Genomic DNA, 19,061 nt, shown 5'->3' with positions numbered 1-19,061 from the left:
ACTGCCACGTGTGTTCCTATGCAACAATTTTGCATGTTCTTCACATGTACCCCAAAACCTAAAATGCAATAAAATAAATAAATGGGAAAAAAATACATATATATATATTTTAAAAAAAAAGAAATAATAAAGATCAGAGCAGAAATAAATGAAATTGAAATGAAAACAATACAAAAGATCAATAAAACAAAAAGTTGGTGTTATGAAAAGTTAAATAAAATTGACAGACCTTTAGCCAGAGTAAAAATAAAAGAGAAGAACCAAATAAATAAAGTCAAAGATGGAAAAGAAGACATTACAACTGATACCGCTCTTTCTTAGTCCTTTAATCCAGTGCTTCTCTCATAGGTTAAAAATTTTACATATTTTCACTAGAGTTCCTGGGGGAACTCAGTTGAATAATGACTGCCTTTATCCTGTTTGCAGAGGGAATAAAATCTAATGAATATAATTTCTCAATTCAAATTGTTCTCCAATAATGTTTTACAAGGCTTTGGCTCCAGACCACTTTTCCGCTAGAGATTGCACATATATGACAGAAGAAAATAAAATTGCAAATTTGTGTCAATAGGAAACCTCAAAATTAACCATTTGCTCTTGGTTCAACTATTTGTTAGGTGTTATTTTAAGACATGTGGGCTGGTGGTTGTGATTTCATATGTTATACAAATAATATAAGGTAGATTAAAGTGTATAGGTGAAATAAAAAATGTATTGATTTATATTTTTAAATTACTACAGGGAATATAGTGTTCTGCAAATAAGAGCAAATGTTATGAATCTCTGTCCCCTGAACAAGTCTGAGGTGTCCTGACTTTACTTGGAAAAATAAGTGTTATATTCCTCTAAAGAGTGAATAGAAAAAATTTGTGGACAAAGGCTACACCTAAAACACATGTAATGTGTCAAATAATTAGACAGTTATTTTGAACTACTGCTAAAATTGGTATGAGGATTTAAACCAGTGTTTGCATTTCATTTCTCAGCCTCAGAATTGCAGAGCTAAGACCTTAGTGTTGTTTTTCAACAGTATTTCGTGATTGGGAAGGCCCATGAAAATTACTTTGGACAAACTGTCTGAAACTTGAAACTCCCAATACATGTCCATTAGCCTCTCTTTGAATACGCCAAGTAGGACTTAAATGTGACCCTAACTTTGAGGTAAAATAATAGCACCTGTATCTGAGGCTATCATTTACATGTGGATCTATGTGAAAGAAATGAATTGACTGAGTACATTTTTAGACTTGAAAACGCTTTATAATAAGAATTTATACTGTTTTTACATGGGTGTAAATATGAAATTGAATTTCTACAATTGTATTCCAAACTCTTTGACTCTTAGACAATGGAACATGACATAGTGTTTAAAATTGTAATCCCAAACTGAATATTACTCAACTGCTTATTACCCATGGCTTGAGAGGGGAAGAAAATTCTCTTCATATATGTTGTCTTCATTCACGCAAGACATTTTATTTGTCTTACCAATTTAATAAACCCTCGCTGTGCAAATCTTCTCCACATGTGGAGGCAGAGAACTAAAATATATACAGCCAGTTCTTTGTGTTCTTCAACTTCCAAATTTGCGTATATGTAATTTTTTGTCTTTTCATTTTTTTCTTAAAGTAGAAATCTCACAACCTGAAACTCAGTTTTCATTACCTTATTTTGACCCATGTCTACTCTTAGGGGGCTTCAATTCCCCAACAAAATTCTGGTATTTCCCAATGTGAGGTAAAGCCAAAGAGAATTGACAGAGAGCCAAAAAGACAAGGAAGAGGGTGATTTGAGACCAGAGCAGAAAGAGCAGGATAAAGCTCTTTCAGGAATGGACAAGCGTTCAGGCAAATACCACAGAGAAAGGAAGATAAACAGCGAGTATAGTGAGGAGCTCTCTCTAACAGATGGACGAGACTAAATCCTGGCTCTGCCATTTACTGGCTATATAACCCTGAAAGAACAATTTCATCTCTCGGAACTTCCACTTCTTCATGTGAAAAATGAGGAAATTCCCATCTTCTAGAGCTGTGGTGAAAGATCTGGGTAAAGATTATTGCACTGGCTGGGCACAGTGGCTCACACCTGAATCCCAACACTTTAGGAAGCCGAGGCAGGCCAGGAGGCTTGGGAGGCTGAGGCAGTAGAATCACTTGAACCTCGGAGGCAGAGGTTGCAGTGAGCCAAGATTGTGCCATTGCACTCCAGCCTGGATGACAGAGGGACATTCCATCTCAAAAAAATAAAGAATATTGCCCTTCATGCAGTGTTTCTGCTTCTCCATTTCAGCTCTTGCCAACCCTTTCCTTCCTGAGCAGAAAGAGTCATGTTGATGACACCATTAACATCTGAGTCTGTGCATCCCAAACTGAGCCTTCTATTTTAATCTTTTTGCTGTGGCGAAATTCAGATATTTACAGCAAAAAATAATCATATAACTATGAATCTCCCTATAGCTATTTTTCAGCTTCAATAATTACAGGTCATGGCTCAACTTTTTCATCTACATTCTCGCCTGCTTCCTACCCTCTGTGTTAATTAGAAACAGAGGACAACATATCATTTTATCTATAAATGTTTTAGTACGTAGTATCACTAAAAGATAAGAACCCTTTTCAAAAAACATAATCATGATACCACATCACACCTAAAATATTTACCAGTTATTTCTTAAAATCATTAAATACCGTGTGCTTAAGTTTCTAATGTCATAAATTTTATAGTTTGCTTGAATTAGGATATGTTATATCCACAAATTACAAAAAGTGTCTTTTAAATCTCTTAATTGATTAGCTAACATGCTCTTCTGTTCTCTGTATTACATGTAGAGGATTCATCAGATTCAGGTTGATTTTGTTGCTGTTAATGGTATTATTGCTACTCTCACTCTCTGTCCAATAAGTTATGTCAACCACATGAGTACTACCAAGTGGTTAAGTTATTGATGATGTAATTTTTTTCCAAACTGATAAACAATTCTTGGAAATGTCTGAAAAAATCAATATATAATCTTACCTCAATTTAAACAATAAATAGTTATATCCTAAAGACTCTGGTATATATTAAAGCTGCAAAAATATTTTTATTTATATGAACTATAGAGCTATGCTTTAAGCTCAGATAATTTCAATCTTTTTTTTTTTTTTTTTTTTTTTTTTTTTTTTTTTTTTTTTTTTTTTTTTTTTTTTTTTTTTTTTGGTGATAGAGTCTGACTCTGTCACCACCCAGGCTGGAGTGCAGTGGTATGATCTCAACTTACTGCAATTCTGCCTCCCTGGAGGTGATTCTCCTGCTCGGTCTCCAGAGTAGCTGGAATTACAGGCACCTGCCACCATACCCAGCTAATTTTTGTATTTTTTTAGTAGAAATGGGGTTTCACTGTGTTGGCCAGGCCAGTCTTGAGCTCCTGACCTCAAGTGATTCACTTCCTTTGGCCCACCAAAGTGCTGGGATCACAGGCAGGAGCTACTGTACCCAGCCAGATAATTGTAATCTATTTTTCACCTGCACGAATGTATAGAAAGGCATATGTTACATGGGAACATTATTTACTAAGTAGGATTATCTGTCACATCATGGAAAGTCTAGCATCTCTGGGTCCTGTCTACCAATGCCACTAATACCCGACCCAAATCTTTATGACTACTATCAACATCCTCTTATGTTTACAAAATGTTCTCTATGGTTCACTTTGTCCCCTGTTGAAAACCACTAAATTAGTTTAAGCAAAAATAAAACACGAAATTGGTTTTCATTGCATGTATGCAGTAATTTTAGAAAAGGAAATAAGAAAAATATCTTCCATGGGGAATGAATATTGAAACACTTACAAATTTAAAGCCTTCACGTTTTTCTCAGCTGACAGAATTTTATTTCTCCAAAATATGTTGGAAAATATGAGCAGTATCTCTGATAAAACCAATGAGGTCATAATGACTTCATGCTAATATATGCAGTTCAAGTAGAGAAATTTTTAACAGCTAGGAAACCATCCACACTGGTACAAGTAGGGAGACTGGGAGAGTGACAGGAAATGACAAGCCCATTTTTAATTCTTTGCTAAGCATAGGTAAAAATTTATAAACCTTCTCATGCTATATTTAAATAATTGGCCCATAATGTTCATAAAGAATTGTGCTACATCTCTGAGATGAAGAAAATACAGTCAACTGATTACTTTCCATTAACTTACCTTATTATATGATATACATCTTGCCTTTTTCTTTTGGCTTTTTAAAACAGTTCCTTTATTGTCTCTAAAAATTATTTTCAAATCTGTATTTGAAGATATTTTAGTGTTATTTTTGAAAGTAGATAATATTTATTTATGGTACCTAGGCAGTTTTTAATAAATAGTAGAATCTTATCAAATATTTTTAATAAACTCACTCATCTAGTAATCACCATTTATATATCTTGCTGTTCTGGATCACGGACTTTCATATTTGCTAATTTTATTGTCATAGTATCATTATCATGAAATATTAAGTGCGGGTGTTTTACACAGAGCAGAAACTGAATTAAGTGGTTTCTTCTAAATCACACTGCTGGCATAACTAGGAGAAGAATTTAGGTGTTCTGGCTTTGATTTTACTATTTCTACCAACAGACTTTTTGCATTGAAGTTTTATGGTTTCTATTCTTGATGCCTAGCTGTTTCCATGTGTTCAAACTATTTGTCGAGAGAGAGAAAGACAAAAAAAAAAAAAAAAAAAAAAAAAAAGAGTTGTGATTAATTTCTCCAGTATTTACATCCTGGCCTGACTCTTACATAAAACAAGATATCAAAAATTTTGGTGGCAAAGTCTGGTGGAAGATAGGGCTCTCCTAAGAGCAAGTTACATTGTTTAATGTCTGCAAACTGCAAAAAAGGTGCAGCATCAACATAGTAATTGTTCAGAAACTGGAACTTGGTTACCATGGAGACATTACCTCATAGTTCTAAGAGGCAGTGTTGGCCAGATACAAAAATTGTAGTCATAAAGTTCTCTTTGCCAAGTCACTGCCCTGTCTCTCAAACTGCTTCCAGTGAATGCTAACCACCTTCACCATAGTTTGTCTGATACCCTTAGTCAAGATCAGGATTGGCTATGTTGATACTTACACATTCACATGAGAATTCTGGTTCTGGTACCAGTTTGGTAAAGAAATTATTAAACCTGGCTGATGCTTGAAGGTAGTTGGATTAACAGGTGAGGTCACTTTCAAAAGAAAAATCTGCCTTGAACCTTAGTGATATTCACTGTCTGATGTCATGATCTGCTTTCCTAGGAAAGAAAAGAGACTTCTCTTCTAGCCAAGATGAAAGATACACAAGACATTCAGGAAGCTCCAGAGGCAATGCAGAATAAAGTCGACAAGCAGGAAGATAAGATGGAGAAACAAGAGCAGTGAGTATGCATAGATGAGACGAAAGCAGAGCTGAGTTATAGAGAAGGAATGATGGTATGCTTGACCTCTTTTGTTTTAATACTCTTATGAAGCAGAACTAGAATAGATCCCACAAATTTTCTAGAAATAATGAACTGTAGCATACAACGACTTCCACAACTACTGTTTTATAAGGTTCTAGTCCTTGAGAAGTATAAAAATCCACCTGGACAGATCTCTATCATGTAAGACCTAGCTGAGATTCCAAAGTTCCCGTTTAATAAGTTAAGGCAATTTACAGAAATAGTTCCTTTCTAGAACTATTTTACAGACCAGAGGACAAAAAGAAATTACCAGAACGTTGGTTTTGTAAATGTCTGTGAGAATGTTATATAAAATTATAATCCCTATTTTTACATTTAATATAAATCTTTCATCAACTAAAGCATTACCATTGGTTTTCCAATGTTTTCTTTAAAATTGACTTATTATTGAGTATACAGAATTTAAAGCTATTGTTACTTTGGACCTAGAAGTCCTATGTTTATTGCTCAATCCAAGTCCATTTTTAAATATTTGTTCTTAGGGGTCCTCTGAGAAATGATCATTGTCAATATTATCAACGCAGCATCTCCTGAAGTAACATTGAAATGCTAAAACTGAGCCTTTGTAACTGCCCCTAGTTTAATGTTAACCAATTACAGAGAAACTGAAATACCAAAAAGGGCTTCGAAAATTACTTTTGCTTAAGGGAAAATTAACTAAGCACTGAGAAAAATCACTCATCTTCCAAAAGGAGTCTAATAGGTTGGCAAGTGGAAGGTTCAGATGATGGGCTGTATCACATGAGTTCATTCCTGAAATGTCTCAGCTCTTCCAGGGACATGTGCAGCCATTAGAAATTTCTTATTCAACCAGGCACAGTGGCTTATGCCTGTAATTCTAGCAGTTTGGGAGGCCAAGGCAAAAGAATCACTTGGTGCCAGGACTTAGAGACCAGCCTGGGCAACATAGCAACACCACATGTCTACAAAATTTTTTTCAAAATTAGCAGGCATGGCGTCATGTGCCTGTAGTCTCAGCTACTTGGGAGGCTGAGGCAAGAGGATCACTTGAACCCAGGAGTTGGTGGTTGCAGTCAGCCTGGATGACAAAGCAAGACCATCTCACGAAAAAAATAAAAGAAAAGAAACTTCTTATTCACCTACCAAAATAAGAACACCCTATATCTCCAGGACAGGTTTCTCTGATTGCAAAGATTTTATTAAGGCTTATTGGGAACCTTTTGTGGAATTAAATTTATTTTAAAATGCTATTGTTTACTAGAGGAAAAAATTGAGAGCTTATAAGATGAACATGCCAAAAAGAATAGCCAGTGAGTTATGAAACCCAGATGTAAGGAATGTTGAAAGAGAAAAGTGCTTCTCTGCTGTTATAGTCAATGTCAGGGAGAAGTCCTGTCATACAATCCTGCCTCATGTTGAACAAAGATGAAATATCTGTAATCTGACAATTTACCTCTAAAGTCTCCTTCCCACTACCTCTACGGTCATACTCAATAGCGTATCTTTATGGGTAAGAGCTTTTCTGGAAAACAGGAATGCTTGGAGTGTCAGCAGGATGTTAAGTGTACATGCTTATTAAGCACTGGGCCAGTAGTCATGACATTTTTAAAGCCAATGCCATTTAATTATTTTAAAAATTTGCCTGAGACATCTGTGTCTTCTGAGAGGCACATATAGAGCAGTCTAGTTTTGAATACAAAACTCCAGGTATAAGATTTCTTATAAAGGAAATATCAAATTGTAGAACAAAATGATTGTGAATACCTCTTGGTAAACAAAGAGATATTGAGGGTGACAGCAGCAAGTAGGAAACTCCAGGCCCTCATTCTCCTATAAGAACCTAAAAGAAACTAGCTAAAATAACTTTATAAAAGCTCTGAGAAATAGATCAAAACAGAGATCATTCATGGAGGTAAAATAATTAGTTCCTGACTTATAGTGGATAGATATGTGGACCCCATAAAGGAGATGGTTGAACTGGCCATTTGTCCCGTTTTTCAAAGAAATAAAGGGTTTGGACTCGAGGACTTTGTTCACAATTTAATTTAAGCACTGAACACACGTGCACACATGCACCCACCAAAATTACTTTGAGATCACCGGGAAGAGCCTCAATGTGACTCATAAAATGAAAAGTCCTAAGTCTTTTCATGATTCATGTTATGAAAGTGTTGTTTAACTTGTAAAATAATACTACTGTAGCTTATGGACCTTGTTCAAATGATTGTGCACTAGTTAACAAATGCTTTCATAGTTATAAAAAAGAAAGGAAAATCTTTGTTCATAGTAAGAGTCACTTATAAAAGTAGTATATGAAAATGATTTTCTCCCTCTTTTCTGTCATTCTCACCAATACACATACATACACAAACATGCAGAGTTTATTTGAAGGCAGACATTAACTAAACAATCTTAATTAAATAGAAAAGTTGGTTAAGCAGCAACAGGAATTAAAGGAAAAGGGTATATAGGAAACAAGAATATATTAAACCAGAATTATAATCATGATCTTATGACAATAGAAAGGGGAAATATGATAAGTGATCAAAGTGGAGGTATAAATGGCTTATAAAGTCCCAACTTAGAGTAAAACATACATTTAAAAGCCCGGAAGGAGATAGTAAAATGTCTTGGTGGTGGCATTGTAGTGATTATTATTATCTTTTTTCTAGTTACACGTTTTCAGAGCCTTCTATAATAGGAATTTATTAATTTTCAAATATTTTAAAAGCATATAAAAAATTGATAATAAAGTGTTTTATTTCAGTTGTTAACACTAGAAATACAAGATGTTATTGTGCTTGTGTTGGATGCATACTACCTTAGAAAAGCAGAATTCTGGGTAATAATGATAGCCCATGCTTCTTTTATTCACAGCCACTTTGACTTTCCAATTTATTTATTTTATTTATTATAATTTTTATACACAGAAGAGAAGACAAACTTGGAGATCCCCCAGTACATTCTTCAGTACATTTTCAAAAACGAAAGATAACGGGTTCAGTTGCCACAACACTGTCATTGTCATCTTTATTATCCAGTGGAATAACTCTTGGCTACAATCTGTCTAGTCCTCGGATTAGTGGAATAACTATATCAACAACTGGACAATTGGCTTCTAAAGCTACTGGAGGTAATGGTTCCCAAGAGGAAGACAGCTTGGGTAAGCAAAATATGGACCTCATATTTTTAGAGTACTTTTAAAGCATATATTTCAATAGATTGTTTATGTGACTCTTAGCCAGAATGATGTTTTATTATTAGCACCCCAAAATGCTAACTTCTTAACATCCTATGAAAAGTAACTTAACTATGGTCATCACTGATCCTAGAACTGGGGTCTTAAATTCAGGCCACATACATGTACTGTATGTGCCAAATATATCATTCTTATAATTAAGATATCTTGAGTTATCATGATGGTTCATGAGTTGACTAACATACATCAGAATTGCTAGAGAATTAAAAATTCCAATTTATAGCGTTAACTGTCCTTCCTCTGAACACTGCCAGAAGGATTAAACCACATCTTGTGTATTTTGTGTCTTTAGTTGATATATGGCTTAAGTAAGGGACGGAAAGACAGATGAGAGAAAGAAAAAATATAAAGTAGCTATAAAATAATGTAGATAAAATGGGAAAACAGTAAAGAGAATTTGAAAAAAAGGAAAATGAAAACAGCACTAAAATAATAAAAAGTAAAGTTTTGACTGTTGTCAACAATGTACTCAGCAATACCCCCACTCCAGGGTGTTTGTTTCTCCCCATGTTTAGGGAATTTTGAGGGTATGTTTTCATGGTTTACTGAAAACACTCTCATCCTTTGAAACACAGGACCTACTGTTTTTCTACAGTGTTAGGCTTTAGATAGAGTACTTAACATTTCTGCATCTCATTTCCCCCACAACTGCAAAATAGGGATTAAAATAGAAATGTCACAGAGCTATCCTAGGGATTAAATATTTATGAAAAGTACCTAGCACATAATCGGTACTCAATAAACATTAGTTGTGCATCTGAATGTACCTGTAATCACCTTCTTTTAAAATAGACTAGATTTGGGGTCTGTGTTTCAATTGCCAATCCACTAAGTTTCAAAACTAATAGCGCAAATAGTCTGGTGACTATCTGATACCTCCATTATCCTCTACAATTATGTGCCCATTTATAGCCTGGCTGCCCTTCGTCTATAATTCATTTTGTTTTTAATATATTTCATTTTGTTTCTGATATTTAAAAAATTTTTTGACATGGGTTAGTGTTTTGTTCTCCTGCCATTATGGTCATATTCCCTATGTTTCATTTTTTGTATGAAGAGTATAAAATTTCCCAAGAAGAACTCCTAAGTTTACACTGACCTTTAAGATGACCAAAACCCATATGCTGAAAACACGAATACAAATTTTAGACCTGGGAAGAAAAGATTTTCTATCATTTGTCATTATATCATCATGGCATATGTTCTATATTTGGGTTAAACTTTTGCTTCTTGTAATGGGGCAAAAAAAATGAAATATAGTGGCTTCCCCTTACAAGATGGGAGCTGAATTGGGATGTAGTCTTTTCCTACTGTCTTCCATTACTGTAGATTCTGCTTCTGTAGATAGATGCCTAGTTTCACTGAGATTTGTTGCACTTGGTTCATTGCCATCTTTTGTTCTAGACAAAATAACAACAGGGACCGAAATTAATGTGTCTTCTTTTCTTTTGGAATACCAAGAGTTTTATCTCTCAAGAGGAGCTGTTAGGAAATATGCCATGTATTATCCTTCCCCAAAGGAATTTAAGGATTAAGGAAGTACTTGACTGAGAATGAACTGATTTAATTCCAACAAAATATTTAGAAGAATTTTCTTTAAATATGATTATTTTATTCCTTTGTATCTTTCACCTTGTTTTGGTTTTGCTAAAGATATAAGATTCAAACTCTAGATTGTCTTAATCCTTTGAGGATCTTGGACAAAGAGTCACATTAACCAGAACTCTTGTACTGTTATAATAGCTTTCATTTATTATCAGATAAATGTTAAACATTATCTAGACACTTATCTGCATGATCTCCAACTCTCTTATCTTTTTACATGAGGTAGTGGTATCTTCATTTTATGTTCAGGAAAGTGGAAACTTGGAAAATTTATATCACTTGGCTTAGTAAATGGCAGTACTGAAATAAAATTGCAAGTCTGTCTAAATGCAAGACACGTTGTTCTTTCCACTTCATCATGATGCATCTTTGCAGTGTAACTCTTTCTTTGCAAATATATTGTTAGATTTGTCCAGAATGGCTCTTTCTGTTCAAAATTATGAAACCTATTTTGTATTTGAATCAAAGTAGTGAGGATTTAAAAGAGCAAACTTCTAATAAGATACTACAATCTGATTCCACATCACTTTATCTTTCTAATAAAGTATCTTAATTAAATAGTAGTTTAAGTATTTACCTGGCAAAAGTACTAACCATTGTAGGAAAGGATTCATATGAGGCTTTAATTTATGGGTAGCCATTTGGGAAGTTAGCAAACATAAAGTAGAATAAGGCTATATTTATACGTAACATATCCAAGTCTGAAAAACTCAAATGTTTTCCCTATTCCCAAATTGATGATGCTTCTAGCACAACTAAATAATCAGTTAAATAGTCATTAAGCTAATGATAGAATTTATTATTTAAGATAACTGAAATAATCTCTAGGAATTGAAGATGCCACTGTAACTATTCACTTACTGATTATTTTAAAGACTTTTGTTTAAAGCTTCTAACTATTCTCATTAAGTTTGATACTGATATTAAAATGTAAACATATAATTTTGTAGAATCAGAGAATAAGGATAATGGCTTTGGATCCTTTTAATGTCATTTTATTTACTTCTCTCCTGGTTGCTTCCTTCTTTGGTTTGCTTGAAAGATGCCTTCATTGTTCCAAAGAAACATGATGAATCATCCATAATTGGGGATGGAGAAGATTATTTTCTTTCTTTGTTTGGTGATTCAAAAAAACGTATAGCACACTCAAGCTACACTGAGAAAACTTTCAAATACTTTTCTATGATTCTTGAAGAAGTTGGCCAATTTACCTCCAGGTACATATTTTATAATTTGAACTACTTAATATCTTCTGTTGGGGTAGGACCAATAAATCAGTAGGAAATAAAGTTATAATCTTTGTTATAAGCATTATCTTATCTAAAACACTAATCAGTTCATTGAAATATAACTGTTTCATCTTCTGATCAATTAAAATGAATTGATATAATGGTCTAAAGAACCAAACAAGAAATGTGAATTATTCAAAGATGCCAGAATAAACAGTGCCACATAATCTTTACTAATTGGGTCAACTCAGTTGTTCAAGATACTTTTTTATTGTTGGTGAATTATTTACATGGATCTAATATACATATATTTTATTCTAGTAGCTCTTGAGTTCAAGACAGAAGGAGAAAGATAAATGTTTACCTCATTGATCCATTTTTATGACCATTAGTTTCTACCAAAAAAAAAATTGATCAGGAAGAAAGTTAATATTAGGACTAAAATAAAAGAGTTAAGATCTATTCATTTATGTTAATATAACCCTGCTTTACTTATTACATGAACAACATATTGAATTTGAAATGTTAGTAATAAGTCCATGTTAATAAAAGTCATTAGAAGGCTAAAAGAAAACAGAGTTGAGGGTCAGATATGAAGGAAATTTTCTCTCCCTTTATGCCATGTTTCCTAAAATCAATCGCTTATGCCCTATTACAATTTAACAGTAGAGAATGCCTAAACATTTGCTCAACTGTCTAAAAACACCTCATCAGATCCTTCATTCAGTATCTACTATGTTAAAATGATGAGCAATTTGGAACAGCATACAATGTTTAAAGATTCTGTTAAAATTCAATGATATTAAAAATGGTAGTGTAGAAGAAAGCTGTCTTCAATCCCTATCTAGCCACCCCAGAAAACAAAAACAAATATACAGTGCCAAGATTATCATTATCATCAGCAGTATCTCAGAACCCAAATATGAGGATGAGACAATTCCTGAGGCCACAGAAAAGTGAAAAATATTCATATAATCATTAAGCTCTCCAGAGGTCAAGGACAAAGAGAAGAGCCTAAAGGCTGCAGGAAAAAAGAATTTGTCTAACAACAGACTTCTCAGTGGAAACCATGTAGGTCAGGAGGGAATGAGAAAATGTTTTCAATGTGTTAAAACCCTGCTATCCAAGAATAGTGTAACCAGCCAAGCTATTTTCCAAATATGAAGAGATAAAATCCTTCCCAAAGAAAAGCTAAGAGAATCCACCACCACCGGACCTATCTTATAAGAAATGCTAAAGGGAGTTATTCAATCTGAAAGAAAAAAACACTAATGTACAAAAAGAAAACATTTGAAGGTACAAAACTTCTGGTAAAATTAAGTACATGGAAAACTCCATGATCTTAATGGTGGTGTGCAATCCACTTATTAGCATGAATCCCAAAAGACAATTCTATCAAAAACAGTAATAGCTATAGTAATCTGCTAAGAGATAGGCAGTATAAAAATATGTAAATTGAGAAAACCAACAGTCAAAATGTGGAAGAATGAAGTTCAAGTCTAGAGGTGTTTTTCTGTTTCGGTTTTTTCCTTTGTTTCTATTTTTTCTATTCTTTCCGTTGTGATTTAAGTATTCATCTCTTTAAAATAACTTGTTATAGCTGTAAGATGTTTTTCATAAGCCTCATGTATCCACAATACAAAACCTATAATAGATTCACAAAAAGTAAAAAGCAATGAATTAAAACACTACCAAAGAAAGTTACTTAACCACAAAAGAATATAGTAACAAAGGACAAAAGGAAGAGACGAGTTATAAAACAACCAAAAAAAAAAAAAGAATAAGTTCTTAATACTGAATGTAAAATGGACTCAATTTTCAAATTAAAAGGCATAGAGTGGCTTAAGGAATAAAGAAACAAAATCCAGCTATGTGCTGCCTACAAGAAACACACTTCATCTACAAAGACACATATAGACTGCAAGTGAAGGGATGGAAAAGCATAGTCCATTCAACTGAAAACCAAAAAGGAGTAGGAATAGCTGTGCTTATATTAGATAAAATAGACTACAAATCAATGACTATAAAAAGAGACAAAGAAGGTCACTGTATAATGATAAAGGGGTCAATTCAGCAAGAAGATATAATAATTGTAATTATCCGTGCACCCAACATCAAAGCTCACAAGTATATAAAGCAAGCATGGATAGATTTATAGCAGAGATATAGACTGCAATAAGTAGTAGGGCACGTTAACATCCTATTCTCAGAAATGGACAGATGAACCAGACAAAAACAATCACAAAGAAACAGCAGAGTTAAATTGCACACTAGACCAACTAGGCCTGACATTTGCAGAACATTTCACCCAATTGCTGCAGAATACACATTCTTTTCATCAGCACATAGAGGATTCTCCTGAATAGGCTCTCTTAAGCCACAGAACAAATATCAAAAAAGTAAAAATTCTATCAAGTATTTTTGTGATCACAATGGAATAAAACCAGAAATCAATAACAAGAGGAACCTGGGAAAATACACAAACACATGGAAATTAAGTAACACACTTCTGAGCAACCAATGGATCAGTGAGAAAATTGAGAAGAAAACTTAAAAATGTCTTGAAACAAATGGAAATGGAAACACAACATACCACAATCTATGGGGTACAATAAAAGCAGTACTAAAAGGGAAGTTTATAGCAATAAACACCTATATCAAAAGAGTAAAAAAGCTTCAAAAAGCTTCAAGTAAACAACCTAACAAGGCATCTCAAGGAACTAGGAAAGCAAGAAAAAATCAAACTGAAAATTAGAAGAAAATAAATAATAAAGATCAGAGAAGAAAGCAAGAAAAAAACAAACTGCAAATTAGTAGAAGAAAAGAAATAATAAAGATCAGAGAAAAATAAGTGAAATTGAGACTAATAAAGGTCAACAAATAAAAAGCTGGTGTTTATCTATGGTGTTGGATTATATCAGATACTTTTTATGCATCTATTGAGATGATCATATCGTTTTTCATTTTTAATGTTAAATCATCCCTGTACTATTAAAATAAACACTTGGACATAATGTTTATTTTTTAATATACTGTTGAATTCTATTTGTTAAAATATTGTTTCAAATTTTTGCATCAATGTTTTTAAAGGTTATTGGTCTGTAGTTTTCTTTTCCTATCATGTCCTTGTCTGTTTTGGTGTCAGGATAATTCTGCTCTTCATGGAATGAGATGGGATATAGTCTCTCCTTTATCCTTTTCTATAAGAGATTGTGTAGAAGTAATTTTTTTTCTTTTTCGTAAAGGTCTTATAGAACTTAATAGTGAAGCCATCTGGGCCTGGAATTTCTTTGTGGTAAAGTTTTAAAACTGTAAATTATTTTTAAATCGATATTAGGCTATCCTAATTATTTCCTCTTGAATAAGCTTGGGTAGTTTGTGTCTTTCAAGAAATTTGTCCATTTTATCTAAGTTGTCAAATTTTTTGGCATAATGTCATTTATAATATTCCCTTATTAACCTTTTAATAACCGTAGAATCTTTATTGGTATCACGTTTCTCATTTCTCATATGGTCATCTATATCTTCTCTTTTTTCTGATCAGTATCACTAGAGATTTAGTTTTATTGAGCTCCTCAAAGAACATATGTTTGATTATATTGGTTTCCCCTATTTTTTGTTTTTTATCTGATTTATTTTCATTTTGGTCTATGTTCCCTCTCTTCTGTATACTTTTGACTTTATTTGCTTTTTTTCCCCTCCCCTAATTTCTTAAGGTGAAATTTGAGGTCATTGATTTGATACCTTCTTCTTTTCTGCTACTACAGGTATTTAGTGTTATAAATTTTCCTCTAAGTACAGCTTAGTGGCATCCCACAAAATGTTAATATATAGTATTTTTATTTTTATTCAGTTCAAAATACTTTCTAATTTTTATTTTCTTATTGATCCTTGGATAATTGAAAAGTGTTATTCATTTTCAAAGTGTTTTACATATTTTTCAGTTCCAGTGATTTTCCAGATATCTTCTTGCTATTGATTTCTAATTAAATTCCATTGTGGTCAAATAACGTATTTTGTAAGACATGAATCCTTTTATATTTACTGAGACTTGTTTTATAGCCAGCACATTAATCATTCTGATAAATGGTCTAGGTACACTTGAAAAGAATACATATTCTGCTGCTGTTTAGTAGAGCATTTCATGTAAACCATGTCATGTTGGTTGTCTACTGTCTTTTTGCTGATTTTTTTGTCTACTTGTATCAATTATTGAAAGAGGGGTATTTATATCTACTAAAGTTGTAGATTTGTTAATTTCTCCCTTGCAATTCAATCATTTTTGTTTTATGTATTCTAAAGCTTTGCTATGAGATGTTATCACTATAAAATCACTCTTTATTCTGGCAATATTCTTTGTTCTGAAATCTATTTTGTCTGAAATTAATATAGCCACAGCAGCTTTCTTTTTACTGGTGTTAGCATGGTATATCTTTTTCCATACTTTAACTTTTGAACTATTTGTGTCTTTATCTTTTGAATGCATATTTTGTAGGTAGCACTTATAGTTGAGACTTGCTGTTTTAGACAATCTGAAAATTTCTGTCTTTTCATTGGGGCATTTAAACTCTTTACATTTAAGGTTATCATTTATATGATTAGGTTAAGTCTACCATCTTGTTATTTGTTTTCTCTTTGTCCCAGTTTTTCTCATTTCTCCAATATTTTCAAGATCTTGCTCTACTACCATTTGCCTACATTGTTTCTAATACATTTTCTGTCATTCTTATATTTGTTCCTCTGCACAAATATGTCTCATTTTTCCCCCTCATTCTGCTTCTAAGATGTTTCTCATTATCATCGTTTTTGGGAGATTTGATTATGATGTACCTGGTATAACTTTCTTCAAATTTATTGTGCTTGGGGTTGTTATACTTTTTTCATTTGCATATTTAAAGATTTTAAATCTTAAAAATTTGGAAAATTTTTGACCATTATTTCTTCAAATGTTTTTTGTCCCTGCTTCCTCTCTCCTTTTAAAGGGCTCCAATTTCACATATATTAGGTCACTTGAAGTTGTACCGTAGTTTACTAATGCTCTGTTATTTTTTTACTTTTTTATGTACTTTTTTCCTCTGATTGTTTCTTTCTGAATAATATCTCTTATTATGTCTTCATGTTCACTGATCTTTTCACCTACAATGACTACTATTATGTTAATCCCATCCCTTGTATTTTTAAATCTCAGTCCTATCTCTACATATTGTGTTCAATCTTCTCTCTAGCATTTTGCACATACAAATACAATTATAAGGATTTTTCCTTTGCTACTATTTCTAACATCTGTGCCAGTTCTGCATCAGTTTTGATTCATTGATTTTTCTCCTTGTTATGGCTGTATTTGTCAATGTATTGACATGTATGCCTGGTAATTTTTTAATATATGCCAGAAATTGTGGATTTTACCTTATTTGGGGGCTAGAATATTTTTGTATTTCTATGAATATTCTTGAGTTTTGTTCTGGGACCCACTTAAGTTACTTGGAAATAGTATGAGGCTTTGAGGACTAGGTTTTAGAAGTGGAAAAAAGGCAATGTCTTCACTTTGTTATTAATTATTCTCCACTACTGGGGCAAAAGTCTCCTTAGTACTCTACGCAATGCCTCATTAATCATGAGGTTTTTCAGTCTGGCTGGTGGGAACTTCCTTACCCTGTGAGAGCTTCAAGTACTGTTCCTTCTAATTCTTTCAAAATAGTCTTTCTCTACAGTCTTGGAGCATTTACTCAAATATATGTGCTGATCAATCTGCTGAATACTCAAAAGGGACCATCTGAAAATTGCCAGAGCTCTCTCTTTTTGCAGCTTTTCCTATTTGATACTCTGCTTGTGACCTCCAGCCACCTTGGTCTCCCCAGGCTCTCAGCTCCATTTCCTCAAGTCAGAGAGATGCACCCTCCATGATGCAGCTGGGAGATTTTCTCTAGAAATAATCTGGAGAAATTTTAAGTCTCAGTACGTTTCTCTTCTGTCTCTCAAGAATCACTATTCTTTGTTGACTAGTATCAAATATCTTCAAAAATATTGTTCCACACATTTTTCCAGATTTTTAGTTGTTTCAGATGGAAGGCTAAAGGCATTTCCTGTAACTTCATCTTGGCTGGAAACAGAAGATAATAATGAATTTGGTTGTTTTCAATCAAAGCTGTTGTTTCTTTCCTACTACCACCCACTATCTCTAGGGATCTGCTTAATAACTGTCAGCAGCAGAAAAAAAAGGAGTTGTAGGCAAACAGGAAACAAAGGAAAGACATTATTAGGATTTTCACTAGTTACACATGCTCCCTATCCCTATATCCAAGACCTTACTTGGCTTCAAGTTTAGTTCTGGATGTCTCAGATGTGATCAGACTACAGTAAGAAGGCTAACTTCTCATTCATCCTCCATCTCAATCCCCAAGAAATTCTGCATTCTACAAGTCTAGAGTCAAAATGATGGTAAGCTCTGGATTCAGATTGGCCTCACTGAGATCATGATAACCACATGAATAGTTCTGGTTTAAAACAAATTTGAGCCTGCAAATATACTCATTTCCCAAAGGATTCTTACTCAGACTAAACCCCATTTATTCTTCCCTTGGATGATTTAGAACCTTGTAGTAGTGATGTACAAATTTACATCCCCATTACATTAAGGATCTACCATCAAAACTTTTATGTGTGAGGGCTCTTATAGTAGCAATGAACTGAATTAAGTTCCCTAAGTCTTTGTAAGTTTGTCCTTTAAAAACTTAAGGACTCTTAAATGCTGTACCCCCTCATAAGTCCACATGCCCCCAACTACAAACACCTATAGGAAGTGTTAGGTAGGTACAGGTTGGAAGAAATGAAACTTCAAAGATGATTTTAGCAAACTGAAGAATAACAGAAACCTAAAAGCAGACAAATAGCATGGAGCTATCAAGGAGAGTCCAACAAATAGATAAATCAGTGCTTCAATAATGGAAAGCAATTTTGTTTAAAAAGCGACATAGCCATGTGTCTCCTCAATCTCTACAAATAAAGACTGTGCAAAGGCTACTGACAGTGATTGTCCACCACTCTCCACTCTCAGCCAATCACAAATTATAAGTAGAAGTCTCAAGTCACTTTCCTGTTAGAGATAAATGGAAAGGCTGGCAGGGAAGAGAAAAAGATAACTACCAAAGGCTGTCTGATAGCAGATTAACAGCCTGCCTCTGTGAATTTCCATGCATTGGTCTTATGTCAAAAAGAAGACAAAGTACTCTGATATGAACAATGTCGTTTTTTCTTTCAGACAAGAACATTTATTGTATCTATATGCATAAAATAAAACTTGAAGATTAATGACTAAGCACGTTGCTTGTATAATGAAAGATTTTTGAAAAGCAACTCTAAATATTCAGTTATATAGAAAAAAAAAAAATAGCTGAGCCATTCCAGGGTCTTACTGTTTAAAAACAACAGTCAAATTAGTGTTCATATCCCCAGGCAGAAAAAGCAAGTCTGAAAAACAATAGGATGTTCTGTCAAAAAATAAAAGCATCCTACAGAGAATTTAGTAAGATGAGA

The 19,061-nt window shown here is 33.4% G+C and overlaps 1 protein-coding gene across 2 annotated transcripts in view; it reads left to right on the top strand.

Moving 5' to 3' along the window:
* LMNTD1 (lamin tail domain containing 1) overlaps positions 1-19,061 on the top strand; it is a 143,658-nt gene that overhangs the window by 90,365 nt on the left and 34,232 nt on the right. For both annotated transcript variants that reach the window (XM_017507031.2, XM_037730896.1), the window contains exons 2-4: positions 5,272-5,390; positions 8,366-8,598; positions 11,342-11,516. In XM_017507031.2, the coding sequence (XP_017362520.1) occupies positions 5,302-5,390; positions 8,366-8,598; positions 11,342-11,516 (497 nt within the window). In that variant the 5' untranslated portion in view covers positions 5,272-5,301. The remainder of the gene's footprint in view (positions 1-5,271; positions 5,391-8,365; positions 8,599-11,341; positions 11,517-19,061) is intronic.

Source organism: Cebus imitator, unplaced genomic scaffold (genome assembly GCF_001604975.1).
Source record: "Cebus imitator isolate Cc_AM_T3 unplaced genomic scaffold, Cebus_imitator-1.0 Scaffold367, whole genome shotgun sequence".
In the NCBI taxonomy this organism is placed as follows: Eukaryota; Metazoa; Chordata; class Mammalia; order Primates; family Cebidae; genus Cebus; species Cebus imitator.
Note: the sequence above shows the minus strand (reverse complement) of the source record. Positions and strands in the feature narration are given on the sequence as shown.